The sequence below is a fragment of the Vicia villosa genome, unplaced genomic scaffold (genome assembly GCF_029867415.1).
Source record: "Vicia villosa cultivar HV-30 ecotype Madison, WI unplaced genomic scaffold, Vvil1.0 ctg.000030F_1_1, whole genome shotgun sequence".
NCBI classification, from domain to species: Eukaryota; Viridiplantae; Streptophyta; class Magnoliopsida; order Fabales; family Fabaceae; genus Vicia; species Vicia villosa.
The window spans coordinates 288,151-306,950 of record NW_026704964.1 but is presented as its reverse complement, the minus strand read 5'-3'; the positions used below and the strand labels follow the sequence as shown (position 1 = coordinate 306,950).

General features: G+C 34.5%; 1 protein-coding gene across 5 annotated transcripts; it reads left to right on the top strand.

The window, feature by feature from the left end:
• The first annotated feature begins 6,621 nt into the window (after window positions 1-6,621).
• On the top strand, window positions 6,622-14,136 carry LOC131622442 (translocase of chloroplast 120, chloroplastic-like). 5 transcript variants are annotated; one of them, XM_058893468.1, is made up of 5 exons: window positions 6,622-6,856; window positions 7,086-11,474; window positions 12,259-12,338; window positions 13,458-13,536; window positions 13,716-14,136. In XM_058893468.1, exon 2 carries the CDS (start codon window positions 7,113-7,115, stop codon window positions 11,439-11,441), a length of 4,329 nt encoding a protein of 1,442 aa, XP_058749451.1. In that variant the 5' UTR covers window positions 6,622-6,856; window positions 7,086-7,112; the 3' UTR covers window positions 11,442-11,474; window positions 12,259-12,338; window positions 13,458-13,536; window positions 13,716-14,136. The 5 variants fall into 5 exon arrangements, with proteins under 5 accessions (XP_058749451.1, XP_058749454.1, XP_058749452.1 ...); XM_058893471.1 differs by having other exon boundaries at window positions 12,259-12,343; window positions 13,764-14,136; XM_058893469.1 differs by having other exon boundaries at window positions 12,259-12,343.
• The last annotated feature ends 4,664 nt before the right edge of the window (window positions 14,137-18,800 follow it).

Genomic DNA, 18,800 nt, shown 5'->3' with positions numbered 1-18,800 from the left:
GCTCTTGGTGGAACAGGTCGCTAGGACACCTTTTGGTATGACTTGCAACGTGAGAAGAAGCATCAACCAGAATAGAGTGTTTGCAATCTGAAGATTCACCGAGATACATACCTGCAAGAAATACAAATAATCTCCAACTCTCATACAAGGATATGGGACATTTTTCTCCTCCTTAAACTCTCTGGTTCTCTTAGTGACCTGGTGATTCTTCTGGTAAAGAGTGTAGCAAAGAAGGATAAATATTTACCTCAACCTAGAATAGTTTGAAGGTCTACTCATGCGTCTCTTTCATAAGCCAATGGAGAGCTAGAGTCTATGCGGATCAATAATGCTTCTTTGACTCACATTTGGCGGACAATACGACCGCCAACCTTGAGTTGGTTTCACAGTCTTTTGAGAATGCTTTTCATCAAATGGAGAATTTTTACTATCCTTTGCGTGTCTCCAAGGAGTAGGTTCGGCAAAATTAAATTCACAAAGATGGGAGGTCGTATCCTTGTTGGGGTAGCCCTGTCATGCCCCCTTTTTTTGCAATGTATGTAAATTACCTTTGTAATGGAAATTATATGTGCAAATTTTAGTAATGAAGTTCTTTTTTACCTATATTGATGTAAGTTTGTGTTATCTTGAGCGTAGAGCTATGGATTCTCTACGAACTTATGAGATCTTCCCTCAAAGTTTATTGGACGTCAATTGGGCTGTTCCCGGCCAAAGGTCGGTCCCACTTTCCCTGCTTATGTGAAAACTGTTGGGGTGAGAATATGGATAAGAAACAGTCTAAAGGGAGTGAATAAACCTCCAAAAAATATTTTCTTTGAAAAATTGCTTGAAAAACTTTTATCATATTTTTTAAAATAAAATTTATTTTGCATGGCGGAAGCAAACTTTAGCGTGAAAAAGATTATGCTTATTGATTAAATTTCTATGTAACGACTTAAGAAGTTCACATCATAATTAGGATTGACATATGAGTTCAACTAAAATGTAAAAACTAGTAAATGCATTAAATAATATTCAAATTATACGAGAAGTATAATTTAACAACAACAACACTCAATAGATTCTACAACCACAATTTTTAGTTTAATCTACAACAAGAAAAAATCAAAGTACCAATTCTAACCAAACTTACACCTTTATAATAAATTGCTACAAAAAGAAATTCCAATGGAATGTGATTTTTAGAAAGCAATAATAAAACTTAATCATGCAATATTCTACAAAAATTAAAAAGGAGAGAGAGAGAGAGAGAGAGAGAGAGAGAGAGAGAGAGAGAGAGAGAGAGAGAGAGAGAGAGAGAGAGAGAAGAGATTGCAGTGAGACTTATAATAATTTGGTGCATTTGTTCATGATTTACGTCTAATCTAGTCTCTAATGGTTGCCCATTGAAAGTTTGTTGGTCTTCCAATAATATTTGTGACAAATTACAAGAGTTAGTACAATCACAATATCCAAAATTAATATTGAAAAATAAAATTCTTCTTTCTGGATCTTTGACTTGTACACAATTCTCGAACTAAACTCTATTTGAAATCTTCACGCAAAATTGCTTCTTGAATCTTCAAGCCTTAACAAATTGCTCCCAAGTCTCCATTTAGTGGCAATATTTACTCGATCCCATCGGTATCTTGAGGGTTAGCATGTCCAAAGATTGAGAAGAACTTGTACCTTGTCTATAGGCTTCCACACACCACTGCGATGGTTAACTTGGAAAGAAAAACCTCCTTATTTTCTACTCCAATTGTGAGAGCCAGTCACAACATCCCACACCTTGTGAATATTTGAAATCTTAACCATATCTTCAATAAATGCTTAATTTAAAAATTGTTCTCCTAAACAATCATAAATCTCCAAGGATGAGATTCAGATCCATGCAATAATGGAAAAAGAATGGGGTATAAGATGAAATAAATCATTTGCAAGTGTTCACACAAGATTCAAAACTCTTTTGAAAAATGAAAGAACAAGTAGTTTATGAATTTTCAAATAAATATTGGAAGTATGTGTTTTCTAACATTATGAAAGATTTGAGAGAAAAATGATTTATATGTGTTGAAGATTTAGCACAAAAGAGTGAAAAATATGCTTGATTTGAGTTATAAGCACATGTATGATTTGATTCAAGTGGTGAAGTAGTTTAAGTCAAGATCTAAAACATATAAGAACCCCATTTGTATGATTTAAGTCAAGATTTGACCTATGATTCGAGTCATGAACAATATGATTCGACTTAAATTAGGCAAAGGCAAATCATATAATTTTCATTTCATGATTTGAGTCATGTGTAACTTATGATTCAAGTCACTAGGTTCCATGATTCAAGTCATGTATAACCTGTGATTAGACTCATAAACTCCTTGGGTTCCCTTTTTTCCACTTGATTTGACTCAAAGGTTGTGTGATTTGAATCACACACCTAAAATCTCAAAATTTGCAATTTTCAAAGATATTTTGAGATTCTAATTTATGGCAAGACTTGAACCAATCTCAAATATGGTACTTGATCCAAAAACTCGATTAGGTGACCTAAAGCATATTGTTCACGCTAAAAAAACAAATTTGAATTATGCATGCTAAAAGATACTAGATCTAAAACTTGATCCATAAATGGGCAATTGAAGAGGAGAATCAACGACATAAACTAAAACAAAAAACAAAGCTTAAAGGACAAGCAACAAAACCATATAGTAGCAGCATGCACAATCTCCTTCTTAATGTAGCAGAGACATGCAACTTCAATCTCACCCTTTTTTATGCTTGGCAAGCTTGCAATGGGAATTAAGTCGACTTTAAGCACAAGAAAAGTGTGATAAATTCTTTCCTTTAATTTCTTGTGCTCCCATTGAAACATTGCACAAGTAAACAACATCATAAAACACATAAATCAAATCTAGACTCACATTACAACTTCTCCCCTTTTGACAATATCAAAAGGAGATAGATGCTAATGAGGTTAAACACAAAATAACCAACAACGCAAACGATATTTCCGAGAAACAAATAAGTTATACATAGCTAAGAAGAATATACAATATCAAATATTGAATATAGAATACAAATATAAACATGTTAAATGCAACAAAATACGCAAATAGACATGCAACTACACAACAACAAATAACTACATGATTAAAACTTCTATGAGTGAAAGATTAAATAATGCATGAATAAACACAATGATGCTCAAATACACATAATTAACATGATGCACTTAAAAAATTTTTAAATGCAAATATGAACAATCATTCAACGACTTAGGAATGAATGAATGAATGAACTGAATAATGTAAGAAGTAAACAAATAAACATATATAGAACAAAATATAGATAATAATATTATAAGATATAGTAGTTGTAGAAACATTACCAATAGGGTTTGTAAAAGTATAACTTGCTCTAAGAAAATGTTAGTGTACAACGTAATACAAATACTAAATGAAATGAAATAGGAATCTAAATCTATTCAAAACACGAAGAATGCAAGATTCCTAATTTCATACGCATCATGTGAAAAGTTTATGAGGATAAAAATTTTATAAAAATATTATCTAACTGATTTTTCGTATCCACATATTCAAAAATCACATCACCTTTTTCAACATGATCCCTTAGGCTTTATTTGCGAGTTTGGAGGGGAATGGATGATAAGGCTTTCGAAAACGAAATTTTAAGAGAATATATGAAAATATTTGATATTTTTTGAAAAAATAATTTTTTATAGAATGATAAAAGAGTTTTTTCAGAATACCATAACAACATACAAGATATTTAGAAAATTTATCTACGCAGTTCAAAACCCCCATTCAATACAAATATTGAATTCTCCCAAATTAAGGGGTTTTTATGCTATGTTTAAAAGCACACTCTCCAAAACCATCCCGACCAAATATCTTTAATTTTTTCACTAAATTCTCCCTTTTTTCAAAGCCCTCCCTTCCATTCCCCTCAAAACTCCCAAACACACCCTAATGAAACAGTGTTGGATTTCTATATGTTTAGTATATGAAATAAGTACATGATTCTTAATGATGCTTATTACACTAGTGTTATCGTATTTGATTGGAATGCAACTGAGTTTTAAATCATAATCCAATAATTGTTGCCTTATCCATAAGACTTATGCATAATAATTACCATCGACTACATATTAAACCTCATCGATAGGAAAAACAACGCTATGCTACTTCTTACTGTGCCAAGAAATCAAACAATTTCCAAACAAATGACCGGTACACTAAAGTTTTTCCTATCTAACTTACAACCAACAAATTCTGATTAAAAAAACCTACTAAGCTACATTCGCCACCTTTAGGAAACCAACGACCGTGATGCGAGGTTCCGTTAAGATACATCAAAATTCTTTTTACGATCTTAAAGTGGAACTCCATATGCGACGTATGGAATATAACATAGATACATACACTAAACATAATATCTGACCTACTAGAAGTTAAATAGAATAAAGATCCTATTATACCTTTATAATTGGTAGTGTCTATATCTTCGCTATTCTCATATTTGTCTATCAGCTTATTTGACGTCGTGGGGGTTAAGATACTCTTCAAAATTTTCATATCAAATTTCTTTAGAAGTTCTAAGTAATACTTCATTTGGCTTATGAAAATTCCATCTTCAAGTTGCTTTATTTGCAATCCTAGGAAGTAGGTAAGGTCTCCCATCAGAGTCATTTCAAACTCACCCTGCATCAAACTAGTAAAATCCTTGCAAAGAGATTCATCAGTAGACCCAAATATAATATCATCAACGTAAATTTATACTAAAGGGATATGTTTTGCTTTACATAAATCTTTGCTTGATGAAAAATCCACTAAGGCGCTCGTACCAAGCTCTAGGAGCTTGCTTGAGACCAAAAAGGCTCTTTTGAGTATAAAAACATAATATAAATTTACGTGATCCTCAAAACTAGGAGGTTGAGGTTCATGAGTTTCTTCATTTATAAAGCCGTTAAGAAAAGCCTGGACCTTAAGGAGTATTTACGATCTCTTGAAGAAAGCAATAAAACGTTTAAGTTAGAAATAACTAAAATCATAAACTCGATAGAAAATTGTGAGACTCGTGTCTCCTTGAAAAAGTAAGTAATTGAATTGCATCAAACCTTATGTAAGTTTACCCAAGGTAAATAAAAGTTTGACTTGATCCTATCAAGTCGAAGGCTTTCCTTAAATAAGAACGATCTAGCATTCAAAAAGGAAAATAGTCTTCCAATTTATAAATGCACATACTGCAAAAGATTTAGCCATTTAGAGCCTTTCTATTTTGATAAATTGAAAAGGTCTAAAGGAGATGATCCTAGACCTTCTGGAACAACTAATGCATTTGGATCCAAGAAAATCTGTGTACCAAAGGTGAAACATTTAATGTTTTGCAGGCATACTTTGCATCCCAAAGCTTTAACAATAATTAATGGAGATGTGTAAAGCAAGAGGTATACTCTTAAGTATACAATAAGTCTCTGATTCAAAAAATGTTTAATGATGGTCAACGCAAGAGTTTTCAAGAATATCTCAATGTTTATGATCCTTAGAGATTAGTTAACCTCATAACAGGTTGAATGGATATGTCTATGATGGATTTATCCATCTCATGGTCTATACCAACTCTCGCATCCAACGATACATAGAGAAAGACAAACCATAATACGATTAGTGTTCCCTTTAAGAGAAACTTTTATCAAGGCCTCTTGATATTTGAGGTAGTGAGCTATTTTAAGGTTGAAATGATTGGAAAACTCTGACTAATCCCTTAGAGCAATGGTTTTAATTTTACTCATCTTAATAAATTATGCTTACTAACCAAAAAGATGAGCTTCTAAGTATTTTCTAGAAAAAAGGTGCAAATAAAACTAATCAGAGGTGCAACACAAAAGCCCAAAGTGAAACATGCTAAAAAAGAGCCAGCCAATCGATTGACACTATGATCCAATCGATTGGGTCATCTCAGAATTCATAAATTAAAACTTTGGAGCACATCAAAATGGTTAGTTGGAAGAGAAATTATTGCAGCGACTAACTCATAAAATTTGAAGTTACTAATAAATTGTCACTAAACCTTTTTATTATAAATAGTCATAAAATTATGTGTATCAATAAAAATACAATGGTTCTTTATTTGTCGTTGGATATTCATTAAACTTTTAGAATTTAAATGTAGTGCACTGACAGTGTAAACTAACTTTACACATACCACAAATTAAAATCTTTACACTTATCCTGTTATATTAGTTTTTTTAAATTAAAATTATATTTTAATTGGATACATGATTGTGATTGATTGATAGTATAAAAATATTTTACACGATTAGTGTATATCATTTTTTTCAAACTTTTAATATATTACGAGTAAGAAAAATTAAAGAAACTAAATAAAAATAAAAATACGTAATTTATATTATACTTTTAACTAAGTAAGTATTGTGAGTATTATTTGAATATTATTTTATTATTATTTTTTTCTTCACAAAAGATCTCCTAATCCTATCGGTGCATTGAGATTTATTGGAAACTCAACAAATGAGTTATTGTTACTATTATTATTTAGTCACGCTCACGTGAAACACAACCGTCTCGAATTACTGCGTCAAAAAAGCAGTTAATCTTTTCTTACGCTTTTTGCTCCCCTCACCCACCATAACTTGCGCCATTTCCGTCAATGATATTTACGCATCATTTTCCACCGTCCATCTATAAACTCCCCACTCATCTCAACCGTTGATCTCATCCCTTATCCTGAATTCACTTGCTGTAGAAATGAACCAATATATGAAGTGAAGCAGAATTCATCTCTTCTCTTTTCAACCCCGAGACAGAGACAGAAAGAGCCACACGCTTCATCACAGGTTTTCGTTTTTTTGATTTTGTTATTTATTTACTTTATGAATTTAATTCGAAGTTCTGTTTCGTTTCAGTTAATTATGTGTATTTAAAGTTAAACCCTAGTGGAATTATATACTTTGTGTTGGATTTTGATTTTAATGCGTTTAATCATTATTAGAAATTGATTTTTTGTAGTTAATGTTTTTAAATGGATTTATGATGTGTTAATTTTTGTGTTTATGGTGAATCTAGGGTTTTGTGAGAAGGTGAAGATTTGAAATGGGTAAAGAGGGAGAGAGAGTGGAGAGTGTTGAGGGATCTTATGAGTTGAAGAATTTGGAAGGAGATGAGGTTTTCAAGGAGGTGATTGATCCGGTGAAGCGGTTCGATGATCAAGGTGATGTTGTTGTTGGTGGTGGTAATGTTGATGTTGCTGATACTGAAAGTTCATTACCTTCCTCTTTTGACGGGGAAGAACTGGATAAATTTCAAGAGTCAGTTGGGGTTGCTGGTGAGGGTGAGGGACACTTGAATGAGGAGGAAGTTGAAGTGATTGATACTCGAGAGGTGTCTGAAAAAGATAAACCGAGACAGCCTTATAGTTCTTGTTTAGATGGTACTGAAGAGACTGTCGGTGGAGTATCTTGTGATGATTCTAGTGGGGGAAAGGAGTTATCTGATTTAAATACTGATGGAAGCAGGGTATTTCAGGAGGGTGGAGACTTGGTTAACGGAAACTTTGGTTTATCAAGTGAGAAAAATGAAGATGAGGACTTGGTGAATGGAAACTATGGTTTATCAAGTGAGAAGAATGAAGATGAGGATCTTGAATACGTGACTCCTAGACAAAATGGTGGTGTGGTTTTGGAAATTGGAAGTGCAGACAAGGGGGATTATGCTGTTGATGGGTTTAATACAGAATTGGGATCTGATGAAGAGATGAGAAACCTGGGTGCTGATGCTGGGTATTTGAAAGAGGATGGCTTGGATCCTGATCTCGGAGATGAAAAGATAGAGGAACAGTGCTATGCTTCAGGGGATTCTGTTAATGAAATTCAAGATGATACGGTTGAAAGATCTATAGAAATGGAGGATGAGACTGTTGATACTGATGTCATCGATAGTGATACAAATGGCCAAGAAATGGGAATATCTCATACTGCTGAGGATGATCACGCCGGATCAAATTCAGAGCATCTGGAAACAATTGGCGAAGCAGGAGGATCTTCTCTGGCTGTGGATGAAATTCGAGATGATATGGCTGGAAGATCTACAGAAATGGAGGTTGAGACCGTTGACACTGATATCATTGACAGAGATACTAATGGCCGAGAAATGGGAATAGCTGATACAACCGAGGATGATCACGCCGAATCAAATTCAGAGCATCTGGAAACAATTGGTGACACATCTTCTCTGGCTGTCGATGAGAGGAATGTGATTGGAACTGCTGGAAGCTCATCCTTGTCAGAAAATTCTTTTGCTAATGAAATGCCGACTGTTCAGGCTACTGCAGTTGATTCAGAAGAAGTGATTGAAACAGAAGGATCTTCTCCAGCTTTAGATGAAAGAATAGTGACTGAAACTGTTGGAAGTTCATCTCCATCAGAAAACTCTTTTGCTAATGAGACGCCGACTGTTCAGGCTACTGCAGCTGAAACAGGAGGATCTTCTTCAGCCTTGGATGATAAAACAGTGACTGAAACTGTTGGAAGCTCATCTTCATCAGAAAAATCTTTTGCTAATGAGATGCCAACAATTCAGGCTGCTGCAGCTGATCCAGAAGAAGGGAATACTAAAGTTTACCTGTCTAAGATTTCGAATGAAGAAAATCAAGGAAATTATGAAAAGTCATTTGTTGTTCAGGAACCTGAAAAGATACCAGAGAATAATGCGAAAGAGAAGCAAACTACTCAGATCACTAAAGAACATGAGCGTGATTCTTCATCTGGAAAACCTGTTGGTACTAGTACCCCTCTTGATCATCCTGTTGGCCTTGGATCTGCAGCTCCATTGTTGAAACCTGCTCCTAGGGTACTGCAGCAGCCAGGGGTGAATAATACCAAAGAAAAACAAACCAATCAGATTATTAAAAATCAGAATAGTGAGTTTGATTCCTCATCTGGAAAATCTGTTGCTACTAGCACCCCTCTTAATCGTCCTGTTGGCCTTGGATCTGTAGCTCCATTATTGAAACCTACTCCTAGGGCTGTGCAGCAGCCACGGATGAATAATACTAAAGAAAAGCAAACCAATCAGATCACTAAAGAACAGAATAGTGAGCTTGATTCCTCATCTGGAAAATCTGTTACTACTAGCACCCCTCTTGTTCGTCCTGTTGACCTTGGACCTGCAACTCCTTTATTGGAACCTACTCCTAGGGTAGTGCAGCAGCCGCGGGTGAATAATACTGTATCTAATACACAGTCCCAAAAAATAGAAGACTCCTCAACTGTGGAGGCTGAGGAGTATGATGAGACTCGAGAGAAACTTCAAATGATTAGGGTGAAGTTCTTGCGGCTGGCTAATAGGTTTGGGCAGACACCCCACAATGTTGTTGTAGCACAAGTTCTTTATAGATTAGGACTGGCCGAACAACTTAGAGGGAGGAATGGGGGCCGTGTTGGCTCTTTTAGCTTTGATCGTGCAAGTGCAATGGCCGAGCAACTCGAATCAGCAGGTCAAGAGCCACTTGATTTCTCTTGTACAATAATGGTTATTGGAAAGACAGGAGTTGGAAAAAGTTCAACGATCAATTCTATCTTTGATGAGGTTAAATTTAACACTGATGCTTTTCGTGCGGGAACAAAAAAAGTTCAGGATGTTGTGGGAACAGTACAGGGCATTAAGGTTCGAGTTATTGATACACCAGGACTTCTACCTTCCTGGTCAGACCAGCAACACAACGTGAAGATTCTCCACTCTGTCAAACACTTTATTAAGAAAACACCACCAGATATTGTGTTGTATCTTGATAGGTTAGATATGCAGAGCCGGGATTTTAGTGACATGCCGCTCTTACGCACGATAACTGACATTTTTGGACCACCCATATGGTTCAATGCTATTGTGGTTTTGACTCATGCAGCATCTGCTCCACCTGATGGACCTAATGGTACTCCTTCCAGTTATGACATGTTTGTCACACAGCGCTCTCATGTTGTGCAGCAAGCTATTCGCCAAGCAGCTGGTGATATGCGCCTCATGAATCCTGTATCGTTGGTGGAGAACCATTCTGCATGTAGAATTAATACAGCCGGCCAAAGAGTGTTGCCTAATGACCAGGTTTGGAAACCTCATCTGTTGCTCTTATCTTTTGCGTCAAAAATTCTGGGCGAGGCAAATGCTCTTCTTAAGTTACAAGATAATCCACACGAAAAGCCCTACGCAGCTCGTGCAAGAGCGCCGCCATTACCGTTTCTCCTGTCATCCCTTCTGCAGTCAAGGCCACAATTAAAATTGCCACAGGAGCAATTCGATGATGAGGACAGTCTCAATGACGACCTTGATGCACCATCAGATTCTGATGATGAAACAGACCCTGATGACTTACCACCATTTAAACCTTTGACAAAGGCCCAAATCAGAAACCTTTCCAGAGCTCAAAAGAAAGCATATCTGGACGAGGTTGAGTACCGAGAAAAACTCTTCATGAAGAAACAATTAAAGTATGAAAAAATGCAACGAAAGATGATGAAGGAAATGGCAGAATCAGTGAAAGATATGCCAAGTGATTATGGTGAAAATGTGGAGGAAGAAAGTGGTGACGCCGCTTCTGTTCCTGTTCCCATGCCTGATATGTCCTTGCCTGCTTCCTTTGATTCTGATACTCCCACTCACCGGTACCGTTATCTTGATTCATCCAACCAGTGGCTTGTAAGACCTGTTCTAGAAACTCAGGGATGGGATCATGATGTTGGTTATGAAGGCTTAAATGTAGAAAGGTTGTTTGTTCTTAAAGAGAAGATACCCGTGTCTTTTAGTGGTCAAGTTACTAAGGATAAAAAAGATGTTAATCTTCAGATGGAAATGGCAAGTTCAGTGAAGTATGGAGAAGGGAAAGCAACATCGTTAGGTTTTGATATGCAGACAGTTGGGAAAGACTTGGCTTACACACTACGCAGCGAGACAAAATTTTGTAATTTTAGGAGAAATAAAGCAACTGCTGGTCTCTCATTTACTCTCTTGGGTGATGCCTTGTCAGCTGGTGTTAAAGTCGAAGATAAGCTGATTGCGAATAAGCAATTCGAGCTGGTTATTGCTGGTGGTGCAATGACAGGGCGTGATGATATTGCTTATGGTGGCAGTTTGGAGGCCACCTTGAGAGATAAAAATTACCCTCTAGGACGCTCATTATCAACTCTTGGGCTTTCTGTTATGGATTGGCATGGGGATCTTGCTGTTGGGTGTAATTTACAATCACAAATTCCCATCGGACGGTATTCAAACCTTGTTGCGCGAGGCAATTTGAACAATCGCGGGACTGGACAAATTAGCATTCGATTAAATAGTTCAGAACAGCTTCAAATTGCTTTGATTGGCCTCATCCCTCTACTTCAGAAGGTTATTGGTTATTCTCAACAATTGCAATTTGGACAAGGATGGTGATGTTAGATTATGTGAGCTTCCGCACAGTAATAGGTAATCATTTTGAGATGGCATCTTTTCTTGCTTACTATACCCAAAATATCCTATTATTTCATTATAGGTATTGTAGTCTCTCTTGTTAGATAGTATCTTTTGGCATTTGTGTATATTATGCTGCATGACTCTCAGTAATGCTTCTTTTTGACTTGCATCTTCCTCAGGCTTTTAGATTGCCAATGTTGTCTCTTGCCCTGCATAATGTCAGAAGCATACTCTCTTCAATGTTAAATTGTCATCTTGTAGTGATAATGTTTTTATATCTTTAGGCTTTGTTTGGGAGTTTGGAGGGGAAGAGAGGGGAAGGGGGAACTTTGGGATGAGAGAGTAGAAGAGAGAAAAATAGATAAGGTTTTTTAATCTTTTTTAACAGTGCTTTTACATAATGATAACCAAATGCATGTGATTAATATATTTTTAATATCTAGAAAAATTATAACATAGATAGATTGAATTTGAACAATTTACCAAAGTCTCCGAAATCCCCTTCCAATACAATTTTTGAGTCCCCCATATTAAGGGGATTTTGTATTATGAAGAAAAATAGATTCCCTAAAGCCCTCCTCTACCAAAACTCTTCATTCTTTTCACTTCATTCTTCCTTTAATTCAAAGCTCTTTCCTATGGGTCTAGTTTTTGGTTCTTTTCTCACATTTCTGTTCATTATTTGTTTATTCTTCAAGTTTTCTCTTCTGATTTTCTACTTTAAATGTGTTCTTTCTTCAATTTGCTCTATTTCTCAGCTGAAATTGATTTTTTTTTCGTTCGTTGTAAATTTCAGGAACAGTTTTCACTGAGCAAGTCAATTTTGGATTTTAAATTTTTAGCAGGACATTCTATTTAGATATCATCTTTGTTCAGGCAATGTAACTATTTCGAGCTTTTCGGTCTTTTATATATGAACAAGAGTAATGAAATGATTCATGATATGAACTCTTTCTTTCTCCGTTGTTCATCAAGTTAAAGTTGCTTTTACTGTTGCATGGTGCTATTGCATGATATTCAAATTTCAGAATAGATTTAAGTATATATTCTCATACTTATTATGCTTCTCACGAATGACATATATAATACTGTAAACTAATGCATCAGAATTACTTCTCTCCGACCCTCCGTCCATATTCTTTAGTTTCTTACAAATAATGGCCGTTAGAGCTTATAGCAACTTTGTCAGTCTTATGATCTTATCCTAAATATTTTTTCCCATCTTCTGAAGTTATCAGCTCTCTGGCTCAGATACAAGCAAACTTAACTTCTCCCAACACACCAGCATTTTCTGTTGTGGTGCTTTCACTTGTTAAGTTTAAGTAATGTACATATAGGACTACGATTAGGTTTTCATCTAACGGCGACAAAGTAAAACATAAACATATGCTACATTGCCTCCACTAGAAACAACAAAATTCCAAAAGCATCTTACACGCTCTATGAAATGATACTAGAAAAAACAACTTAGCACGTAACATTTTCCTCACTTTTTTGTTGTATCATTTTCCTCGCTTCTAGATACAGTTAGGCACAATTTGAAGATTCCAAAACAGAAAACTAAGGGAAAATCCAGATCAGTGTTATCAAGTAGCAGTGTTATGACCGCTATGGCGGATATACATCGTGGTTTTCGGTCGATATTGCGGGTTTTTGCGCCATAATCCACTATAACGGCACCGCAAAGCAGCCGTTATGGTGGGTTTTGGCTCTCCGCCATGGACCGCCGTCCGTCATCTACAACACTAATCGAGATAGTGAAACAAGGAAATGTGAGAGATAGAAGAGAAAAATTGTTTATACTGAATGATTTAGATTTCTTTGATTTGATTTCTTTTTTATCACAATGAATGATATTTTGTTTTCTCTTTATAATTTGTCGTGCTTGAGTCTATTTAGTTCTTTTGATTTTTGTCCGGTTATATAACTATTTCTAGTAGTTCTTTTGATTTTTGTCCGGTTTTATAACTTATAAGTAATTTGTGTTTTGTACAGTGTTGCGAACTTGGAAATCTAGCCAAAGTTAATGTCTCTTGTTCGTCACTGAGTCTAACATTACATTCTGCATCCCAAGGTAAAAGGTTCTTCAGCTGAGAAACAACCATGGGTTCCTGTGTTTTAATGGAGTTTGAATTTTAGTATTGTGCTGATTGGAACTTTGGTACCACAAAACTATAAAGCCTATTTTATTTAAGTTATAAGAAAAATCTCTTTATTCTTCACACTCTGAATATATTTTCATCTTTTTGTCAGGTTTGATTTCACCGATTGAATTAGATATCTATGTCGTGAATTTTCCAGATAAGCATGGCGATGGCTGGAGCTGACAGTAAAGATGGCGCTAGAAATAGTACAACATATAACAATTGTTTTGGAAAAGGAGGGCAGGCTGGTTGTTGAAATATGTATCATACTCATGAGAAGTCCCAATGTTTCTTGGTGCTCTTGGGTTTTAAAACATACCGATAATTTGGGAGTTCAAAAATAATTTGTGAAGCATGCTGTTTGCTTTATGTTCTTGGATTTGCTACAGATTTAGATGTCATAGTTATTGGTTCTTCAAATTATTGTAGATAACTCGCATTACTTGCTCGGAGTGTAGTTATTACACCTGTCGTTGGATTTACTACTTTTACGTTTACAGTTTAACGGGTTTTATATGTGCGGTTGATTCTATTATGTCATTTTTGTTTTGATCCTTTTATTACAAGGGATTAAGGACTATGAAATAGAGAGGCTATAATTCAATTACTTGGCAGATTTGCTGGTGTTGTAATCTTCATGCTTCGAGATCCTTTTAATTCTCTGGTAAAAATGGCTGGTATGTTAGTTAATTTTTTAAAGATGAATTTATAGTAGAGTTTTTAAGTTAACTTATGGCTGATAATGTTAACGATTAAATTTAGTATTTGATCAAATTGGTTAATTTAACTTATACTTTTTAAAATGGCATATTTAATTTTTAAAATAAAAATAATTGGAGTAAAATTGAGAAAAAATTATAAGTTTGTATTGCACCTTAAAATTTGTCCTATTGATTTCAATCACAATTGACTTATGCTTCACATTCATCTGCATCTATTCATAAGGTCAACAACCTCACAGTCATGAACATAAGGCATGAGATCACATGTTTTCCTATGATTTGAGTTTTTCATTCAAAGGGAGAGGAATTGTCTCTCAAAGTTTGATTCATCATCGTCATGATCATCATCTTTAAAAGGATTAATCTCTACTCAATGCTAGGGTTTCATCAATTATTTTACTAGATGCTTCTATAAAATTGGGGTTTTGAATCTATCAACACATTAAGACTTCATTGATTGGATTTAGGTCCTCAAGCACCTCAATTTATTCTTTAATCAAGTCTTTGGTTCATCAAGACATCGTGTGTGGAGATTTGGGGTTTTGGCCTTTCATCAGATAAAATCAGGATTAAGATTTATGCATCAGCGTACAATACTCAAGGGGACCTTCAAGGATATCTTTTTATTGACCTTTAAAATGCCACAAGGTGTCCAACATCACTTAATGATCACAGGATTCCGATTGGTTAAAAATCACTTTATTCATCCAATACAAAGTCAAGTGCTCAAAGTCAAAGTTTAACTTTTGAGATTTTTGGTCAACCATGAACATCTCAAGCCAAGAATAATGAAAATATGGTTGGTGGATGCATTTGACCAAGCCTAATCAAGAAGATCAAGGAAAGATAAAAAATAGGGTTTTGAAATTTTTTTAAGTACCAAAAACTCATGTTCATCTAGCCAACTTTTCAAGGTTATAACTTCCTCCTCAAGTATCCTAAATTTGCAACCAAGAGCTCTTTGGAAAGGACTCATGTCACTTTCAATATTGTGAAAACATTTGAAGTCAAAAGAATCCTTAAAAATGTTTAAACTGATGACCAAAGTTGGTGTTTCAAGTTGTTGAAAAATCTCAATACTTAGAAATTTTTTTAAGTGTTTTGACCTTACCAAGTGCATAACTTTATGACCAAGTTGTGATCAATTCAAGTCACCATTTTTCATGCTCAAGAGATGTACTTAAAGATGAAATTATATACTTCAAAGGATGGAAAAAATGATCCAAAAAGCTCATGGAAATCGAAAGATATGAAGTGCTGAAGTCGAGGTTTCAAAGTTGTGAAAATGGCCAAATACCCTTCTAAGTGTTTTTCGGTTACAATATTGATTTTTGATGGTCAGTTTTCTTCATGATCCAAGATGATTCAATGAAAGTGATTAACATGAAAGTTATAGTGAATGATGTCCTCTTTCCAAAGAATTCAATAGCATGGATTTATCTTACTTGATCTAAGAGTTTCAAAGAGAGGAAGTTGGCATGCCAGAGCTGTCTTTCTTGTTCAAGTTCATGTCACAAGTCATGCCCAAACCTATGGCATGCTTATATATCTTTGATTACAGGTCTAGGTTGCTTATAAATCTCATAAAAAACATGTTTTACACAAATCTTTGGTGCATTACATAAGAGATCTGAGCTTTGTCCAAGTTATATGCCATTTATGAAGCATTTCTTCATAAAGCTCCATTTCCAACTTTGCAAAAGCTAAATTTAAACATAAGTTGACTTTGCAAAAGAGATTTGCATCTGATCACACTCCATATTTGCTTCTAACCACACTCTTCCACTGCCCCTAATCTCCTTAACCTCCCTAAAAAGCTTGAAGCTATGCTTTGGAACCATGTCACTCATGAAAATTCAAATTTTGAAACTCAACCAAACCTTGATCAAACTCATTTCATCTGATCAAAAACCCTCCCAAGAACCGCTATAAATAGAGAGCCAAGCTCAAGACCTCACTACACCAAAATTCACAAAAAAATTTCTCTCAAAATTCCATTAAAGAAGCTTGAAATTCAAATTTTAAAATTTCTCAAATCCTTAAAGTTCTTGATTTTTTTCCATTGAATCACCATCAATACATCATAACCAAACTTTTGTATGAAAAAAATTCTCATCTATAACACCAAAATCATCATCATCCAACTCCAACTTTTCTCACTTGCAAGTTGACTTGGTCTGAACAATTTAGGCCATCTCAAATCAAACTAAGCACATCATTATCACTTTGCATCTGTAACAACTTTAAAGAGGAATTGGACCTACTCCAATAGGTACTTTTTACATACTTTGAAATCATACATTCGAGTATCATTTTAATCCATTCTTGTGGAAAATATGTTGTTCATGATCTGAAGATCAAAAGTCCTACGCTTCTAGACATTTATCATGTGTGTATGCTATTTAATTTCATTGAATTTTCTAGGTTTTTCGGGTTTTTCGTTGATATAGTGTTTTTCTTTGAGTTTCATTAAAATTAAATTATATATTTTAAATTCTTAGGAAATTTCAAGTGAAAACCTACATTCACTTTTTGATTTTGGTGAAAACAAATGAGAAAAATAAATTGAAAGCTTCAGTATGCGTCGATGCACACCATGTAAGTTTATTGAGTGCGCCTAAGAGGGGGGTGAATTAGGACTTTGAAGATTTATCCGGTTTTTGAATACTTGTTGTTCTTATTTTTCTGGTTTGTTGTAAGAGTTTAGAAATGTGTTACTTTCTTTTCTGATTATGATTTGTGAAAGCGGTAAATGCGGAAAAGTAAAGAACACAATGATGTATATTGGTTCCCCTCACAATCCGAGAGTACTCCAGTCCCCTTTCAACATGAAAGAGATTTTACTATTGTTTGTGACTTACACAAGACACACCAAACACCAAGAACAATCCTCTTGGATTTTCACTAAGTACATTAAGAGAACAATCCTCCCTTAATGACTCACTTGTTTCCAACAATCCTGGACAACAAGATGTCAACCACTAAGAACAATCCTCTTAGATTTACTAACTTGATTATGAGAACAATCCTCTCACTAATAAAATACCCTTGCTTCCAACAATCCTGGATAGCAAGTCGATAATAACCAAATATATTTGAGTAGTAATGTTGATGAATATATATCAATCACTAGGATTGATCTTCTCTTCTAAACAAACAATTTATGATGAAAATATAGTGCTCGAGTGTTTATGAGAATTATATGGATTTTCTAGAATGTTATGAACATACATGTAGAAAATTCTTTATGAAATATTAAGAACAAAAACACTTGTTTGAAAATTTGAGTAAAAAGATATGATGTTAAATTGCAATGGAAGAGGTGAATTGTAATTTGAAATTTAATGTAGCATAACACCTTTATGAACTATGGTGAAGTCATGAAAAAATATCATGAAAAAATGTCAATTTAAAATGAAAAGGTTTCATGAAGAGTGCATGAAAATGTGTTAAAAAGTTGCTGTTTTTATTAAATTCGTACAATACTTTTTAAGTCGGTTCCAACGGTTACCTGACTTAAAAAGTTTGCAGCAAATTTTAAAATTCAAATAAAACACTGTTTCAGACCGGTGTAAATCATGGCGGTTTTCAGTGCTGTTATGACGGCTAAAACTGCCACAATTTACCAAATTCTGCATGTTTTAAAAATTGAAAGTTTTAAAAAATTATCTAAATATTTGAACCAACTTTATACAACATCTATTGATTTATCCAAGTAAATATATTATATTTGGAAGTTATTTAACATGGTTCAAACATGATAAAAAAATTATATTTAAAAGTGATTTAACATGGTTCAAATATGATTAAAAAAATATATATTTGAAAGTAATTTTGAACACAAATGAACAATGCATGCAAGTGATTTTTTGTAGAATAATTTGAGCACTAAAATTATCAATATAATTGCATGCTTGTACCTCAATAATTTAAGACCAATGTTAGTCTTCAAAGTAGAATTCTTGATATATTTGTTGCTAGCTTTCATTATGACAAATCTTGATCACTTGATGTTACAATTAAACTTGAAGCTTTTTCCATTCTTTTTCCATTCATTTGTTTATCAGTTTGTCTTCATCAAAACATAATAGATGGAGAGTCTTGACTTCACACACCACCTACGCGTCGACCTCTGCATCACGAAAGATTTTTTGCCTTATGCGTCGACCTCCATCATCCTATGCGTCGATGCATACTGAACAAAATTGAAAAATAAATTATAAGCTTCAACATGTGTGTATGCATAAGAGACATGTGTCGATGCATAAAAGCCATGCGTCGATGCATGGCTTGCATTTTCATTAGAAATCATCTTTTTAACTTGTGAATTGAATCCTTATGCCTAATGCTTATACATCCTCAATTCTACACATGTTGACTTTTTCTTTTGTTTATTTACTTGATGATTTCTTGTGTGCTGCATATGTTCCCTTAGATACTCATTCAAACTCAATCTCTGATTAAGGATGAAT

What these genes read in the sequence shown, in the direction of transcription:
- LOC131622442 (XM_058893470.1), top strand. Translation starts at nt 7,113, where the DNA reads ATGGGTAAAGAGGGAGAGAGAGTGGAGAGTGTTGAGGGATCTTATGAG.